The sequence below is a fragment of the Xiphophorus maculatus genome, chromosome 22 (genome assembly GCF_002775205.1).
Source record: "Xiphophorus maculatus strain JP 163 A chromosome 22, X_maculatus-5.0-male, whole genome shotgun sequence".
Taxonomy (NCBI): Eukaryota; Metazoa; Chordata; class Actinopteri; order Cyprinodontiformes; family Poeciliidae; genus Xiphophorus; species Xiphophorus maculatus.
In genome coordinates, this window is record NC_036464.1 from 20,659,439 (window position 1) to 20,679,153 (window position 19,715).

General features: G+C 40.4%; 1 protein-coding gene across 1 annotated transcript in view; it reads right to left on the reverse strand.

Moving 5' to 3' along the window:
• The window catches only part of lrpprc (leucine rich pentatricopeptide repeat containing), a 69,246-nt gene that overhangs the window by 14,457 nt on the left and 35,074 nt on the right, over window positions 1-19,715 (reverse strand). Inside the window, exons 24-30 of the mRNA XM_005804174.3 lie at window positions 16,925-17,049; window positions 13,662-13,768; window positions 7,463-7,531; window positions 7,286-7,376; window positions 6,633-6,775; window positions 4,897-5,023; window positions 4,085-4,211 (exon numbers count right to left, since the gene is read on the reverse strand). Of these exons, the coding sequence (XP_005804231.1) occupies window positions 4,085-4,211; window positions 4,897-5,023; window positions 6,633-6,775; window positions 7,286-7,376; window positions 7,463-7,531; window positions 13,662-13,768; window positions 16,925-17,049 (789 nt within the window). The remainder of the gene's footprint in view (window positions 1-4,084; window positions 4,212-4,896; window positions 5,024-6,632; window positions 6,776-7,285; window positions 7,377-7,462; window positions 7,532-13,661; window positions 13,769-16,924; window positions 17,050-19,715) is intronic.

Here is a 19,715-nt window from a genome sequence, read left to right on the forward strand (position 1 = left end):
CATTTTCACTCAGGCACCTCTGATACCCCTTACTAAAATTTAATGCAACCTATTGCTTTCAGAAGGCACCAACATTTGTGAAAAAGGTCGGCCTGTGTGCAATTTTAATCTCAGCCACAATGAGATGATTCAGATTAAAGCATATTCCTGTGTTTAGAATGGCTCAGTCAAAGTCCAGACCTAAAAATGATGTTCAGGTGCACTTCAGAGCAATTTCCTAAACCACAGTGAGCAAAGTACCGACTCCAGATTACATTAAACATAAAAATGCTTTATTTATCGCAGAGGGGATAAGTGTCTGTAACAGTCAGTCTTACAATGAATCTGAAAAGGCCTCTGACTGAAGACTGTTGTGGTATGACAGTCTCATGACTGTCTTGGCTTGGTAACCGATCGATTTCCGGCAATACCTTGTTGCCACGGTTATGCTTCACAACAGTAAGAGCAAAAATCTGCACAGCATTCAAAGCCAGAGGGAATAATTGTCCAAACATGCAACCATTAGAACAATGATGAGCAAACGTCTAGAAAAAGAAATCAAAAAACAAAACAGAGCTTTTCAAACATGCTGCCACCATGAGAGAGATTAGATTAGATTTTTTTAAATTATCTTATTTTTAAATTTTCACCACAATATTACGCCCTACAGGAGTGTCAAACGGGTTTTCATTTTGGCCCACATCCACATCAACAATGTCTTTAAAGGGCCAGTTGTGGCAGAAAGCATTGATAAAACGATACATCAACAATATTCATAAATAGCTGCCTCTGTATTAGTTAGTCTGAATTAGTTTCTTTTGAATTCAAATAATATTAAGTATGTTTTCATATTAATGTAATCTGGTATTATACAGACAAAACTGCTGATTTGATTGATAAAATATTTATAGACAGCTGTAATCTTTAAGGTTTGATTTTTAGAGTCTAGAGGGTAACATGAAAACTTCTGGCGGGCCGGATTTGTCCAGTGGGCCTCGAGTTTGACCCACATTTAATAAAATGAATTATAGCTATCTTCCTCTCCGTCCGTTTCTAAGGAGAGGCACCTCTTCCTTTCTTTCGTTTTTTTTTTGTCAGCCATTAAAACCTCAATCAAACTTGCCTCCTGCTTCTTTTTTTTAATTTATTTATCATTATAGCCCCACAACCAGATTAATCCTCGCACTCAAATGAGCATCAGGCTGGCAATCCTTATCGCCACGGCGACACCAGGCCAAGCGGCATCCGGCAGCTGCTGCGGCGGGGTCAAGCCGAAGATTGGAGCGGTAACAGGGTCGCTGACTGATTGCCGGAGGGGGCGACGAGCCGAGCGGACCGGAGAGGGGGCAGAATTATTCTTATCGAGCGGGAGAAGAAAAAAAAAAATCTCTTGAGGGTGTTCGTGTCTAACCTTCCACCAACATACACACACCCACACCCACCTTCACTCTCACCTTCTCCTGCCTTTTAGCCAATGAATTCCTTTCTTGCTTCTTCCTCTATCTCTCAATCCCTTAATCTCACCATAAGGATCCAACTGCTCAATTCTACACAGATTACCCTAAAACACACACACACACACATACACACACAATCTGAATTAAAGCCTGTAGCGTCTTCATTATCCTCACACATGATTAAATCTAGCCATCATTCACCCCACCTTTCCCATTTAGCCTCTGTTTTTATTTATATACACATTTCCATCTTTCCCTCGACTCTCCTCTCAGCTCATTTCACTTCTCATTAAGAGCGCAGATAAACTCTGCTTTTATCCAGGCGGGGATGCCATAAACCAATTCAAGCAGAGGCTGGAGATGGGTTATCACTCATGTTTCCTCGTGCTCGTAGAAACGCGGCTCGAAAATTGATATGATTATATTTGTAATAAAAGAGACCGAATCACGTAGAGAGCTGAGAAAACAGAGTGGGGAAGAGGCTGATAGTGTAATGGATGTTTTTACATGTTTTTTTTTCTTCTCTTTTCCTCTTTCTGTACCAATTTAGTCACCGCGGCTCCCCTCTCGGTGTGTGTCATTACGTGATTATCTCCTTTGCTTCTGTGTTTTCTTCTGTGGAAAGAAAGCGCTGAAAGGGGAGACCAGGAGATAAAGGAAATGCAGGGAGATTACCCCCAAAAAACGCCCAAACAGGAGATCTGCTCTGCTTTAAGCTCGGATCTTTTTGTCCGTTTGTCTTCAGCTGTGGAGCCCTGATATGACCCCGCCTCAGCACAGTAACAGCGCAACACATGATACATCTCTAATTGGAAGAAGATTTGACGTTCCAGGATGGAGCTTCTCAGAAAACCCTCCCCAGAAAATAATCTGGACATCCAAGTGTTTCTGTATCCTCCGGCTTAGAGCGAACTATTGTCCGTTTCCAGCAGTATTGAGTGCGTTAACAGACAATCCGCGCATAATCCTCGTGTCTGCTGAGGAGCAGCGGTTTGAACATCATGTGTCCTCAGCGGCCACCGGCGGAGGATGAGCAAGAAAAGAGCAGAGAATTAAATACGGTGCATGTTCGGTTTGGTGTTATTCTGTTTTCAGAGGCACAACACAGAGATGAGCCATCTGTCCTTAAAGAGAGGGGAATATTTACCCAAATAGTTGGGCAAAACATTTTAAACCTCAACAATTTCCTGGTAATATTATTTTCTGATCACAGATTTTCCGAAGGCCTTTCAAACTTTGGTTGCTTCAGCTTGGTTTCGGCAGATTTTCAGCAAGTCAAATGTAAGATTTTTTAAGACTTTTAATAAAATTTAAGACAGAAAAATTTATAAATATAGGGTATGATTATGAGTTGCTGCTCTTATGCAACTAAGCATGGCAAAAATAGTGACATTTCTGGGGTCTCTTTGTGGCTCTCAGCTGCCGCTTTGTCGTATGCCTCTCCACAGCCTTCACCTCCATGGTGCCAAGCTTAAAAGTTGGGTTTTTTTGTTGCACAGAATGCACCTAACCTTGTGTGGGTTGGCAACATTAGTGAGCCAGTGGTGAAAATGAACGTCGTCCCACCAACTGCCAATTCAGGGTGGGCATTTATCGTATTGTTTATCATTTATTGCGATAAATTTCTTGTCACTATAAGAATTTCAACAAATTCCAATTTATGATGTCTAAAACCCAAAAAATTGCCCGTATTTTTGGGATTGTTTTACTATTTTCTCCACTGTTTGTTCAGTGACTGTTAGTTCTTTTTATTACCATCATTATAATAGTACAGCAAAATATTGAGATAAGTCCAGGGTTCGACACATGGGAGACAACGCTGCTCCCTCTCCAGTCATTTCCTGTAGAAGTTCCACGATGAGGCAACAATCGCTTGCCCTCCTCCAGCCAAGTTCATGTGAAATTTTGCGCTCATAATGCGACAAAAGAAAATTTTACTTTTGCCACTGTGGTGTCCTGGGTTGGGTACTGTTTGCCTAACACTCTGTTTTGTTTCTCCCCGTCTGTCGAGCCCATCACCAATGACACGTAGAAAAACTAGCTAGCTAGCAAGAGTAAATTAGCAGCTAGTTACCGGTAGCCTCATGTCAAGTAATAAAGATGTCTACCTGACTCCAACTTTTGCCTAATAAAAAGTCCTGAGAGAATGAAAAAACAACATATAGGAGAATGTATGAAATCAAATAGCCCTGTCATGACAAAATATAAGACCACATTTAAGGCCAATGTACATTTTGTTTAATGAAGACATTTTAAGGCCTCAAGTTTAGAAACATGTATTTAAGACTTTCTAAGAGTGTGCAGACACCCTGTTAGGTGTCGAGGACTAAAACCTCAGTGCATATTCTCTACCAACTGAGCCACACAATGCCCAACACCTCATTGCTCAGAGCGTCACTTAAGGAATCAAGAGAAGTGAGAAGACTCACTGTGATGATGATGGACAAGAAAGAAAAGAGGGAAAGTTTGGAAATTATTCAACAACAAAATACCAGCTGAAGTTTTGCCAATTCTGTGCAGCCCTCGTTATGTACCGCAGAACATCACCAGTAGTTCTTTGGTCCGAAAATGAAGTCCTCACCATCTGCGTTTGTGTTTCTTTGACTACACCTGAAATGAGTTACAGGATCAGTGGCTGGGACACCTACAGTTGCTTGACCACCATGGCGTCCTCAATGTGTCCCTGCGCCAGCAGAGCTCGGATCACGTGGTCGTATGAAAGACCGCCGAGGACCACGCCCCTTTCATCCACCTCCTTCACAACACCCAATGCTTCTGCAATAGAAAATAAAAAGAAAAACACATTCAATAAAGGGAGCATTTCAAAATATTCTTTAACAACCACCCACCCCCAAAAAACTAAGGTGTATGAAAACCTTACAAAAATCTTAAAGAGTATTTTTGTTTAGCTTCCAGTCCAAATATCTCAGTACACTTGAAGTAAGACAAAAATATCTTAAAAATAACTTTCCAGCAAGATATAAGAGCTTGTTTTAAGTCAATAATTACTTAACATTGATGAAAAAGTACTTGTTCCACCGGCAGGATATTATGGAATTACTGACTTAAAACAAGCTCCCATTTCTTGCTAAGAATTTACTTGTATGTTAGTTTTGTCTTACTACAAGTGTACTAAGATATCCACAATAGAAACTAGATTATAAATACTGCAGAAGATTTTGTGTTTTTGCAGTTTAAATGCCTTAAATGTAGTTATTTAGTTCTTTCTTAATAGAAATCTGTAAATTGTCCACTAATCAAGAGCCATGTCAGAAATTTATGTCTCTGACATGTTGCTACAAAAATGTGACTTGTGCACAAGAAGAAACTTTGAGAAGGAGCCAAGTGGAAGTTTTGGGGAAAAGTTATTAAATATCTGGTGCGTTTTACCAATTTTAAATGTGACATCTCGTGTTTTCTATGTCATGCAACTACATCACTCGAACCTCCTGCTGCTTACCTTTGGCTTTGCCCTTCTTACAGAGCGTCAGCAGACGGCCCTGGTAACGATCACTCCTTTCAGTTTCCAGAGGGAGCGGCTGTGACTCGACCTGCTGTGTGGGGGAGGCGGCTTGTTCGTACCACGTCTGCAAATGAAACACACGGGATCAAAGAGCTAAAACAGAGAGTGAAGTTTCCGTCAAAACACAGCTACGGCCGTCCTGAGAACACCGCCAAACGGCCGTGCGCGTGTGTACATAGCAGCGCGGCAGCGCCGGCCGGGGTCCCGTGATGCTCGCTCACCCGTGCCGCTGCGAGGGGAGGGGGTTAAGCTGTATTGGCTGGGGGCAAATTAGGTCTGGCACCCCAAGGGCAAAAGAAGAGCATGTGCGTTAGAGAGTTTGTGTGTCGGAGCGGGAAGTGTGAACCGAAGAGCCCCGGGGGTCACAAAGTTCATCGCTTCAGGCAACAGCAATCACTTCCTGTCTCATCACACTTTGCTGCTGCTGGAGTATGCAAAGCGAAGATAGGGGGAAAAAAAACCCCACAAATCTGAGGAGGGATAAAGCAGCAGCAGCAGATTTTAAAGCAACAGTCCAGCTTCTTTTAACTCCAAATTAAAATTCAGTTTCTCTCTTAATTTCAGTCCAGCTGAGCATCGAGCCGCAGCCATATGGCGGCATTTAGCTGTGGGCTAAATTAGTCGGGCATTACAGATTTACAGACAGATCAATCTGTAATTCCTCTCACCAGCCAGCTCGTCTGATTGACTACACATCAGATCAGAGCTTCAATCCTGTTTGCTCTGCATGTAATGAACAGAAGCTCAAAGTGGAGCAAAGTGGGAGGCGGTTTGGAGAACAGCTGATAAGAGTTGGAGGATTATTTATTTTTTGGCAGCTTCAACAATTAGAGGCCAGGGTCAACTTCCTCTCTGGATAATCTATTCAGTTAGCTTTATTAAAAAATAAAAGACAAACTTGTAGTATCATCAGTTTGAAAATATTAGGATGATATTGCAGACATTTAGATTTTCCATCTTAATGCAGTTACTTTTAACATTTTTGCTTATCCAGGGTTTCACCAACTCAAATGTAAAACTTTTTAATACCATTATGAATGAACAATTACCTATATCTCCACAACTTTGTTCAGCCAAATGGCGATAAATTTAGACTTACCAATGATAGAATCAAAAAGCTAGCTGGCTAGCTAGCTAGCTAGCAGGGATATATTAAGACCGCCTCAAGTTTGAGTGGAACTGAAACATTTACCTGACAGAAAAATCCCGCGAGAAAAAAAACAACCCCAATATAATATACGAGATTAAATAGTTCTGTCAAGACAATGTGATTTACATAAAGGCCAACTTCTTAAAGTGAATTTGAGGCATTTTAAGTCTGTTATTTTGATTAATTTAAATTTAATTGTTTGCCACTGCAGCAAATATTTCCTTCAGGGAAACAAATTTCAACATTAATACAAGAGTGATAAATAATTGAGAGCTCTCTTTTTTTAATAAGTAGATTTTAATTTTAATGGTTTGTATCTTAAACACCAAGGAGTTCTTGGGTGAAACAGTTATTTTGGGGAGTGATGGATCAGACAGACAGATGGTACAGAACGGATGCAGGACTCAGCAGATTTCTAAAGTGGTCAGAATATAAATACGGATATGTAAAGACCATATATTGGATGGATTATCTAACTGTGTCTAACAAGACATTTTAGAACCATTTGAGCCTGGAGTTTTACCTCAGGCACCTCGAAGGGCACCTCCTGGCGGTTACTCTTCAGGATGTCCGCCAGCAAACGCAGGGTACTCTCCCTGGGAATCACGTTCTCTTCCTGCATCTTGGTCCATGTGGCTTCTGCCTTCTGCCAGTCGTTGGTTTCCTCTGAAAACAACCAGAACCCAATCAGTGAAAGGTTTATTTATCGGTTAAGTGCGTGACACGGCGACCTGTGAGGCCGAGCGGTTGGCCCGCGTCCCGTTCTTTCCCCCGAGGCCAATTTGTGACATAGCGCTTCATGCTGGGAGAAGGCAATCAGGGCTCTAATCTGATCAACTGACTCACCCTCAACTACGCTGTAATTTATCAAACACGCTAAATACGACGCGCGTGTGTGTGGAGAGGAGTGGGGGCAACGGGACAAGGACAATCAGCTTTAGCACTCCAATAGCAATTGTTATCAGCTCGGCTCGGGCCTGCGGCAATCACGCCGCGCCTCGACTGATCCCACTCAGTCGCCCGCTGAGGAGAGAGCCTGGCACGCCGGAGAGCACGGCAGATACGGGAGGTCAAAGGAGCAGGGCACACCGAGGAGCGGTAGGGGCAAACCCATCAAAACACAAACGGAGACGGACAGAAAGGCACAAACGGGCCAAATGAAGGACGAAGACTCACTGCAGAGCCTCAGGATGTAACTGTACATCTCATCTCTGTCGCACTCAAACAGCTTGGATGTCATTTCCACCATCTGCTCCAAGGCCCCCATCTACAAGAAACACATGAACCCAATCAGCACGAAAAACTTTCCCCATACTTTATGTAATGTTGTATATGCATTCATGTGTGTGTTACCTGATTAGAAGCGATGCATTTCTCTCCGAACCACTGCAGGCGTCCAGGCTTCGCCCTCAAACCAGGGGTCTAACAAAACAAACAAGACAAAACTCAATATGCATGTGTTGGTTGGATGTTGCACACTGTGTTGAAAAACATCAGCAGTTAAGCTTTTTATAAATTACTTTTTACCAATTAGGTTGAAGCTAAAATGTGCAAATCTCTCTACATAAGCAGGAAATTTCTAAATTCTTAAAAAAACGACATGAGAAACAAAAAAACAAACAAACAAAGAAGAGTAATCATGATTCAGACAGAATCAAAACAAAGATTGAAAAAGCTTAGGGATGCTTTAGGAGTATTTTCAGGGTAGAATGAATAGTTTAATATTTTCACTTGTTTTGAAAATGTGTTTACAAAAATAGCTTTTTGCTGTGCCTGGATTATGAGCCGACAGGCCTCTGGACAGCTTCCACTTGTACCATGAAGGACCAAGACACGCAGATTAAAATGAAGCCAAAACAATATGATTTATGGCAATATTGTGCCCTCGTACATGCAGCTTGTTGATGTTTTGGAAAACGTATTTTATGTGGTTATTTTTTTTGGTTTTATTGGGTCGCACTTAGCATTTGGTTCAGGTATTTTACTCAAAATTGTGTTTTGGTTTTTTTATTATTTATATTTCTTCTTAATTTTATCTCTTTAAAACCCATCATCAATAAGGATACAGTTCCAGGGTACATAAATAAAAAAAAACAGACTTAGGAACGGCAGGAAATGCATAACAAATAAATATTTATTTGAACTAGGGCTGGGCGATTGATTGATTTTATCGATTAATTGAATTTGTAGTTTTTGAAGATTTCATTTCTGGAAAATCAGGATTTTCTTTTTTAAAACCATGAGTGCATACTCATCGTGTTTCCATATTTCGGTGTGACATCAGAATGCCCAAGGCCGCCATCTTATGTTTTCTCATTAAAACGACTTTTATTCTATTAATTTTAAGACATTCTTATTGTCTTTATTCTGCTAATTATATGACAATATATTCTCATTATTAAAAATTCTTGCAGACTGGCCCTAATAGTCTGTCGTCCAACTAACAGAGAGGGATTGAAATAAAAAAAACACTTTTGGGAAATTTTTTCTGTCATTTGCAATTTCGATTTTTTTATTGGAAACATTTATTAAAATTGGATTTGATGTGAAAAAAATTATTTTTAAGCCATATTGCCCTAATTTTAATCTTTTGTTTCAAGAAGGACTGACAGCACAAAGTACAGCTACAATAACTTTTAAAAGCAAGAATTAAATTCCATTGTTGCTTCTTTCTGATCTGCTGAGGGTTTAGAGTCATGGATACCAGGTTTAGAAGCAACCCAAAACTAACACACAATTTCAATAATAGTATTATGCAGTTTTAAGTGAATTCCCAGTACCAGATAGAACATTTTAAATGATGCCACAGAATAAAACAGACAAAAGCTGAAGTTAAACATGCATGTGGGGGTGGGGGGAACAAAAAAATAAAAGGGGATTAAAATGCTGTCCCCGGCATCTGTCGTCCTCCATTTTCCAGAGATTTGTTTTTACTTTTCAAACACCAATGATACGCAGATAAGCAGAGCATTTTTGCTGTCAATAAGGTCTGACATAGATTGATCTGCAGGCTCATGTAGCAGCGATTTAGCCTGATATGTCCAGAGCCTACATGATTATTATCTTGGAATAAGAGCGATCAGAATTTCATCTGTACCCTGCGGGGCTTTGATACAATCTGAATAAGACTGGGATTGAGAAATTTCACTCTCCCTCTCTCTTCTTGGTAATCTGGGAGCAGAGAACACAGAACGATCTGGCTGGGACGTTAATCTGACAGCGGATCAACGACCCTCAATCCCCGCTGGCCTCTTTGATGGGCACCCGTCACGCTTTAAGAGGGAGGGAAACGTAAAGGAAAGATGAGCTTCATCTCTTTCTACGAGCAGCCCTCTCTGCCGTCATCCCTTCCAGATTTCTACCTCGTCTTCCAAATCTCTTGTCCTCCCGTTCCCCTCCATCCCTCTAGCCGTCCCAGTCAAAGGCATTATGTTCTTACCCAAGCAGCCAAAGGGACAAATTAAAATGTGTAGCATTCACTCATTCTCTCTCTCTTTCAGTCTGTCTAATCTTCTTAGAGACTAAGGCTCAGCGCAAGCGCTCCATCTTTTTTGTCTGAGGTTCATTTTACTTGGAAGAGTCTTGAGGGCTCAAAGCAGCCGGAGAACACACACACACGCAAACACGGAAATGTTTGGGATTCTGAATCAGTCAGGCCCGAAACCTCAGGAGTAAGAAACCGCGGCGTCGACATATGCAGATGCCGATCAAAAGAATCCAAAGCGGGAGAAGAAAACAACGCCTTATCAAAGGAATGGGAAAAAAGAGAAAAAAATGTCACGCAATTCAGATTACCAGGATGACCAAATGTGACGCAGTTTTCTGCATCTTTAATAGTTTTCTTTGACTCTCATTTTATTGGAACTTCTCTCCAAAATAAAACAACAAAAAAAAAGTCAAAAGATGACCTTGTCTTACCTCCACTTAACAAACCCTCGCCATCTCAGTTCCTAATGTCCCCATTGCACTAATCACCACTTATCCCACACACACAATCCAAGCCCTCTCCCTAACATAAAAACACATAATAGCTCACCACTCTTTAGCAATACTACCTAACCTTGACCATCACACACATGCACACACTTCCTGCAGCAATAATAGGACCTGGCCACCTGACAGTCCCCTCCCTACCCAACCGTGACCATTTAGCACAAAATTGGCCACCTTTCTCTATCATTACACTTAATTAGCTGTGATTAATCAGCTGCCAATTATACCAAACAGAGCCTAAAGAGAGACACCACACTGGACGGCCACTTGACGCTCTCAAAGGGATAAAAAAAAAAAAGTATTTGTGCGTCTGAGTGAGTAAGTGTTAATATTTGAGCGATGAGAGATATGATTCTGTTGCAGTCACCTGAGTGTCGCCTTCATCGCAATGTAAGCATAACGGATGAAAGTGAACTTTTAATTAAGAGACTTTGTTCTGCAATCAAAGCAGAACTAGTTGAAACGGTGACTGTGAAATTCTCCTTCCTTTCCCTCCTCCTTTTTATGCTCAATAAAACAAAAACACTTTAATGAAAACTATAGCGGAATGAGTTGATATGACTCACTGTGTTTTTAACCACAACAGATGAGTTAATGTATTCATCACTGGCAAAATTAAGTGAAAAACAATACATAATTAGGCAAACCTTAGTGGGGTTTTTTACATTAGGAATGCACTGAGAAATCATCTTATGATCAGAATAAGATGATTTTCAGCTCAAGTAGAAACACAGAAATCAGATTTTTTGATCTTTAAACCTTTGTCAGTTACAAAGCATGTAAGATTTGGAAATGTTTTCAGTCTTTAGGAAATCTAAGCATGCTAGTAAAGCTAAGTACTAGCATGCTAGTACTAGTACTAGTACCCCAATCCATTTATTTAGGATTATAGGTTTATGATATGAACTCAGCCTTCAGTTTTATGGACTGCGGTCACTCATCCAATTGTCGACCAGAAAAGATTGATTGTTGGTTTTTTAAATATGTTAATGTCAATGTCTTGTTTACAATGTTGGGATGAAACGGGAAACGGACAGTCGAATCGGAGCTTTGTCTGCAGTAATAGAGGTGCTGCTGTTGTGAAAAATAAAAAAGCTCTCAACTTAGAGGCCCATCTACATTCTGACCCATTGTCATGAAATACTGTATGGATCATGAATGAGATTACCCTCTTGGACCCGTTACCCTGGCATTACCCAGGCGATTGGGCGTGGCATCACTCCCACTCTTCACTTGAACATCTTTTGACAGGGAGCAGTGCTGATTTGTATTTTTTAAAGGTTTCTTTGGCTTTGGTGGCCTTTATTTGAAAGTGCTATGACAGGAAAATAAGGTAATGAGAGAGAGAAGACATGCGGCAAAGGTCACCAGGCCGGGAATCAAACCTGCGACGCCTGCATTAGTCCTCGACTAATGCATCGATGGAGCAGGGGTGATGCTTAAAAACCCCATGCCACAACAGCACCCCCAGTGCCTTTCTATCCATCCTCTGATCTGGATTTCTTAGAAAGAAATGAGAAATGCCAGCTACAGGTTAAAGCATCAAAAAAAAAAAGAAGAAAAAAAAAGATGCGAAATCTCCCACATATTTCTATAATTAATTAAATATCATTTTGTTCAACTGTATAGATGCTTGTGTAGATTAACCTGCTTTCGCTTTCACTCTCCAAGCTGCTCAGCTTCCTGTTTGCAGAGCTACTGAGCAGAAAATTTAATACATTTTCCCACCATTGCCGAGGCAAGTGACCATGTTCAAATTAAAGTTACCCTCAATGCTTAGCAAAGCAAAAAAAATAGAAACTCACCACTTCTTGTCTCTGTAAAAACATGGCACGCACTATAAAGAAGCTACTAGGCCTCTAATTGTTAAAGTACTGTGTTAGAAAGCAAAAACTAAAGTAGTAGTATTTTATGACAATTCTACAGTCAATCAATTTTCTACATTTTTCCTGTCAGTTTTAGAACTCTGTTTGTCCTTTTCCTTTAGGCATTTATCCAGATTTAGAAAGTGATCAAATCAAATTTAATACTTTTTCAAATTTTCCCACTCCAACATATTGTCTACAGAAGTTATTGATGGCAAACTGAAAAGTGTCACCAATTCATGTCCCCACTATTACTGTAAAATGGCTAAAAATATACAATGTTTTATGGTTTTAACATATAAGCAGAACACTTTAAACCGAACTTTTTTCTAAATAAACACCCTTGAAATTGATGAATATTTTAAATGAGAAAATTGCTAGTCAATTATGCTAATTATGCTTTTTCATATCTATCCATGAGTAAACATCAACTAAAATGTTTTTCCACTAAACATGCAGTTCAGAGGGTTTAATCTCAGCAGCATTTCAACAGGATTCGAATCACCGCCTTCTGGTCCTCGACTAGGTCACCTAGCCATCAACAATCTCCCACATCATTGGCATGTAGTTGATATTAGACGTAGGATAGCAGTCACATAATCCAGCATGAGGGGAATGAGAGCTGCGGCAACAACATGTTGATAACATCTAAGAGGGTTTGAATCCTCAAGAGGCACAAATCCGTCTTTTAGAGCGCACCACGACAAGAGATCAAGAGGTCAGATATGCCTTCCTCCGCTTTGTTCTCATCCTGATCACAGCGTTAATGGCCTTGTCTTCTTTTTTCCCCTCTAATGTCGGGCTCATCCCTCTTTTCATCTGTTCATCAATCTCTGTGTGTGGCTGCTCTCCGTTCCATGACCTCTGGTTTTATCCATGTGAAAAATCACTTCTTATCTGCTCGCTGTGCCTCTCGCTTTTTCCTCACACTAATCTAGGGGGCTTATAGCAGGACTTGAGAGGACAAAGATATAAATATTCATGTCATAATTCAGGTCAGATGACTCCAAAACAAAAGGATGCCAACTCCATTTTGGCCATAACTGTTCTGAAGATGGTAAAATTAGTGTTTTTTAACTCTTATAGATCATTGATGGCAGATTTGGGGCCATGATATATGACTTTCAAACTTTTACAATCTTCAGTGCAACGTGTCTAGCTTTATATGTGTTTAAACCCTAGTATAAACACATATAAAGCTAGGATATGTGTTTATACTAGGGTTTAGCCTGAACCTGACCCGAAACAAAACTCGAGCCGGTTTTGGCTGGAATTATTTCCTTGATGGTCGGGTCAGGCTTCTGTGGCATGTTTAATGAGCCTGCAATACGTTCACAGAGAAAGCCAAATAAGAATGCACAATATAAAGTTGCATTAATCTACTTACTGTAGTGTAAATAGAGGAGCAAACAGTTTAACATGTTGAGGAAATAAAGGAAGTGAATAGGGTGCAGTAACAAGCAACAAAATGGAGCTGGAAGACGGTAAAAACTAAAAACGGGAGAAGTTACACTGCTTTCTAAAATAACACATTGGATTTACTTTGGACTCGTGGGTCGGGTTTGGACACGAGGCTTATTGGCCGATCTAAACTCTAGTTTCCACCCTGGAACTAAAAGCTTTTTTGAAGTTCATTTCAAACCCAGCAGTCTGGCTCTGATCATCACCATCAGTCTGTAGAGATGTGTGCTCACCTCAATGATCTTACGAGCTTCCCGGTAGCGGCCGGTCTGAAGGAAGGCGAAGAACAGATCATAAAGCATCATCATCTCTCCTCGCTCCTGGCTGACAAAGTCCGTCACTAAAGAAAAATTGAAAAGAGAGAGAGGAGGACAAGGAGGGGGAACATTAAAGAACTGCTGTGAATACAAAAAAAGCCTCCAAATGGTCTTCAAACGGACCAAAAAACCACCTGAGTGAAGTTGTCCCCAAACACCTTCTTCAAATTAAATGAAATTTCTGTCAATTTTTGTTTGTCACTGTCATTTTAACAATATTAATGTTGCCAGAGGTCAACCAGCCAGTCCACATTTGCAAAATCAAACAAAATATGCTATCAACTGTGCCATGTTTCTCCTGGTTTATACAGCAAAAGTTAAATTGTGCTGTTATAATTTTTAAGATTTAGAAGGAAAAATAAAAACTTTCCAGAGGTCACCAGGATTAATCTCGAAAATCAAAAATATTTGTAGCATACTACAGTTGATAGACACCAAATGTAACTGCTTTTGTAAATGCTGGAGGCTGGTTGACCTTTAATGACCTCTGAAAAGTAAAATGATAGCGGGACAAACGATCATTTTTGCTGAACAGACATAGAACAAACGTTTGTTTAATTTGATGAAGGTGGGTGACATCTCAGGTCAAAAAAGGTTTCAACAACTTCTTCAGATTCCAATCTTCTGGCACAAAAGAACTGCTTGTAGTTTTCTTCTGGATCAAGCGCAAACATTCCCAAACGTAAACCTAAGCTCCCCTCTTGTGAACTTGCTAAGGTCTTGTGCTCAATGCTACAGGCTATCTCTGTTTAGCAGCTTCAAGACAGGCACCCTCACACACACACACACACACACACACACACACACACACACACACACACACACACACACACACACACACACACACACACACACACACACACACACACGCCTACACAGGCACATGCCCCCGCACACGCACTTTTTTAGTTATCCAAATGGTGCTGCACACTCAGCAGGTAATCACTGCTCATTTTTCCCTCTGTCCATAAGGCAGAATAATGTGGTGCTTTGGGAGCTAAATCATGCAGAAGTGTAAATCAAACACTGACAAGTTTGCACACAAGTTTCTGACTGCATTTAATTTCCAAGTGATTTTCTATTTAAAATTGAAGAAATGTTTTACATCCTTCACTCACACTCTACCTAAAGCCTGAAATTCAACCAAAAATGTTGTTAAAGGTCATAGTAGGCCAATCTGCTTGACCGCTGTGTGTAAATAAAATCTGTCTTATTTACTATAAAACCACAGAATGGGGGAAAGGCACTCAGTTTGGACTCTGTGTTTAGTGTAGTAGAGTTTGGAGTGGGAATGAATTCAGCATTGAAGAGTCAAGAGTTTAGCAGCGAGTTGTAATTCTGTTCTAGGTGTTGTAAAAGTTACTTTGTTTTTAAGGGTGAGATGACCGCATTCATCACGAAAGTAAAAACGTGAAGAGGTGCTCCACCGCGCGGCCTCAACCTTTACACACTCAGAGCCACTTGGACCCCAACGGCACGTTGGACTTGACATTTTTCACCTCGCCGCCATGGAGGTATAAAGAGGCTGCTCTACATATGATTGGTTGAGTAGCTTCATCTTTGACTCTGGGCTAAATCTTTCTGACCTTCGGGGCCACTTATGCTCTGTTGGATTCCCTAGCACCTGTTAACACGTGTTCAATGCTACAGCTGAAAGAGCACTTTGGGCGCAAACACAACAGCAATATAACAGGTTAGATCTAGGAAACTAAAGGAAGTGGCACACACTCCAACTCCATATGGTTTTTTTATTTACTCAGGTCATGTGTCAGGTTTTGTTGGATAATATAGTTTAAAGTATTAAGGGAGAGGAAGTGTCCCCCATTCATGAATATCCTGCCTCTTTTTTAGTTAAACTCATTCAGTAGAAACTTAACCTTAGCTTAAGAAATGGGTTGTGTTGCAGCTTTTCTCGTTTTTCTTATGTTTAATGTTTAAACATGAGGAAGGGCTATACTTATTTCCTGTGCACTCCTCATAGCAGATCATTTGCTCAGCACACTTGGTGGGGAAGAGGATCTTGGACATATGAAGGAGAAAAGAAGAGGGAAGCTCAAGCACAAATACTAAAAAAACAAAAAGATTGGGATGAGAAGAGAGACGAGAAAGCATGGATAAATCAGGGCTGTGCAACCACTATAAACCAAAGAGCCGTTTTTGTTCCAAGTCCAGCTACGTAAAACTCATTTAAAGCCAGAAATGGTGCATAATCTTTTGTGAAAAGACAACTTAAAATTTTTTTAATGAATATCTACTATAGGAAATTTGAGGTCTTTTCTTTTAAATACCATTTTATTTCTGTTTTTAGGTTTTAAAACAAAGAAAAACATAAAACATTTACAAAATTAGGATTGATACATTTTCTTCTATGCGATGTTGATTATTATTATTATTAAAACAAATAAAAAGCAATACTACTAATACTTGTGTCCTTCTGTTGTGGAAATTTATTTCAGGATTTATATTATGCAAACCCCTCATTCCCATCTAAAAGCTGCTAAGATAATTTTTTTTTATATCTAAATTTTAAGATCGGTTGGATCCGCACTTTTTTGTCAAATATCAAGAGCCATCGTGGAAGATCCAAAGAGCCACTTTGGGCTCCGGAGCCGCAGGTTGCAGACCCGTTTTCTAGACACATGATGTGATTATTCAGCAGCACTGAGAGACTGAAACAGAGATCGTACCTAAGGATGAACCAGACGTATGGAGGTCCACAGTTCTCCTTTGGTCATATTAGCTGATTTTTTTTAGATTTTTCCTTATAATAGCATTATGTTTGAGATGTTCCATTAAAATCCATCAACAACTGTGCATCCATTAAATGTAAATTTAGTTTACAAAACTATATTCTCAGCTCACAAAATAGTCTAAAGGCAAAGGAGTGTTAAAGTATATAAACCTTTGAATTTGGAGAAAATTCAAAGGTTTAAAATCGGAATAATCCTAAATGACCTAAAACAGAAACAATTTGTCTGATTTAATGTCAAACTGTATAAATATCTCATAATAATTGTAATTACTGCTTTAAAGTCAAACAAAATGGAGAAATTTAAAGTAAAAAAAAAAAAAGAAAAGTCAAACAAACTAGTTTGGTTTCATTGATGTTTTTGTGCCATTTCCAAAATGGATGTGCCGTCTTCTACTATATAGCTAAAGATCAGAAGTCGGCGTTTTACCTTTTTGCAATAAATCTGTATCTCCTTTCTCCACCAGAGCAACAATGACGTCATGAATACGCGGCAGCTGGTTGTAGAGTTTGTGACACTCCAGCAATGCATCGAGAGCTCCGGACGCATCTTTGCTGCAGGCATGAAGACAAACACACAGAGAGAGAGAAAAAAGAAAAATGTGAGAATGAGTTCATCCAATCATTCATGTACAGAGCGGTGTCGGTGGAGAATAAAGAGCGTATCATGGGGCGTTAACCCCGTGCCCTCCCATTCAAGCACAATGACCCGCCTCAACAATACAGGCTCTTTGAATTCATGACAGCACAACTGCGGGGCGATGAGGCCTTTTGGCCTCAATACATCATTCCCACACAACCACGCGTGCTCTCACACACACCTGTCCTGGTGGGGCTAATGACTCTACGGACAGGCTTTTAGAGGTGAAGCAATACAGCAGATAAAAGGACTCCGCTGATCTTTACCCTCTCCGCACAGCCTCCAACTTTCCCTTCTTTGTCCAACCCAAAACCTCCTCAACCTTCCCTCATCCCTTATTTCCCTTTTCCCTCCCAACCTTCACACTTCCTTTCTGACTTCTCTTTCTCGCCATCGTCTTTCTGATTTCACGCTGTCAGCTCTCAGCACCGACTCTGACCTGAACCCCCCCACACCCCCTCACTCGAGCAATTTAGCTCAAATATGGCAACAACATTAGAGACCCCCACTCTGCCTTTCACAGCTCGCGCCCTTCTTCTCATGACATCCTCTCTCATAGCCGGTCTTCCTCGCAGCAAACAAAAGCGGCGCACCGAGGGGAGGACTCGCTCCTGATGGAGGGATAACGAGAGAAGAAGAGAGGAAGTGCGCGAGAGACCACTTCAATCCCCTCTATTGTGACAGCGCTGCCATCAATCTGCTGATTGGGTAATTACCATGTCAATCACGCAGAGGTCAAAGCAGATAGGGCACTCGTAGAGAGAGAGGGAGGCCGAGGGGAGGACTGACTGAGCAGAAACACAAGAGTGAGTGTTGGGCTGAGAGCAAACAGGTGTAATTTCTGAAGTGTTTTCTTCTCTAATCAATCAGAGAAGCGGAGATGCAAAAACACGCCCTGAAACGAGCAACAACACCAGAGGGGGGCAAAAAAGAAACATTTGACCTTGGAACTGGCTTCTGTGCGGCAGGAGTGGATGGAGGTGGTGAGGCGGGCGGGGGCGATGATTGGGATGGGAAGGCAAAGAGGAGCGCTAATTGAAATGAAGAGGCACAACATTATTCAGCTGCGCCAGTCAAGAGGTTGTTTAACCGCACAACAGTCTGATTGAACGGCGCAGAAGAGGGACAAAGAGATTTTGGGAAAAGGAGAGGAGGAGCGGGCGAGAGGGAGCAAAACCGGCAAGAGGGACGAGAGTCAAACATCTTAAGGTTTGTTCTGTGAGGATCTAATGGGGTCGTTTCATACCTGCACACTCGACTGTACACCAATACGAAAGATGTGTTAAATATCTAAAAAAAATAATAAATCTTTTATTTCTCTTAGCCATATGTACCCATGTAAATACTTAATAACCAAGTATTTCTTTAGAGCTTTAGTGTTTCTCCTAATAATCAATATGAACCGACTGATTCAGATTTTTTTAACCACTGGGTATTTTAACTACTTCTTATTATACAATAGAAGTATGCAGTGGTAGAAATAAAATCTCCAATGCTCAGCTTTAGGGAACTGAAATGATGTTCGTGTTGGTGACGCCATGTCTTCATAAGTATCATTTGAGGACAAAAAACAAGGCTTTTTCTGTCCTATTATAAGCGTAACCATGTGAAGTTTTGATAAAATCAACCAGAACTTTAATTGAAACTGTGTGCTTTGGTCAGACGTGAATAAGATTGAGTGTTTCAGCAATAAATACTCTTTGTAGGTTTTGCATGAAGCAAAAGAGGAATGTATGTTAAAGTACTGATGCTCACTGTTGGGTACGGTGGAGGATCTGTTTCTCTTCCATCAGCCACAGGAACCCCATTAGTCCTAATTCAAACTTCCCAGTTCCCTTTACTGATCACTTAATTGTGACGCGATTAGAAGTTAATTTCATGTCTTGTTCCAATTCCATTTGTTTTACAGCCCAGAAAATAACTGGAGCAGGACCAAAGAAAAGAATGGCACACTACAGGTCTTCAGGTGTTTATCTTGGAAGTATTGGGATAATTTGCATACTTCATCTCTCAGACACCATAAGGACACCAAACCTGATGTACCAATGGGAAAAATCACTCTTTTTTTTCAGTTCTTCTCTTTTGAGTAAACTGCATGAAAACCTGAACATCATTGCCTCTATAAATCAGTATCTCAGTGAAATGGTGCAGTTCAACTGAACTAAACGTACTGTAGCACAAAGAAAAATGTCTGCTCTTCAAGAAGGCCAAAGAAACTCAAGTTCACGGACATGCACAGGAAGATTAAGAACTTCAGAGAACATGGTAGCATTGACTCTTTGAAATGGCACGCAATCTAATAAATAAATCTGGTGGCCTCAGCCGGTAAAATGAAAATGGATCACAAGTGGGTTTTTCAACAAGATAATCTAGAATATATGATGAAATGAAAACAGAAATCAAATTCATTGTGTAAGCAGGAATGGTCAATTTTGTCTACAAGCTTGCATAATATTACAGAAGATAAGTCATTTTCTGCTGGCAAAACCAGTTTGTATAATTGTAATACTGGTGATTTTGTTAAGACATTTATGTATGTGAATTTCTTTTCTCAAACCAAGTAAATATTCACAAATTAAAG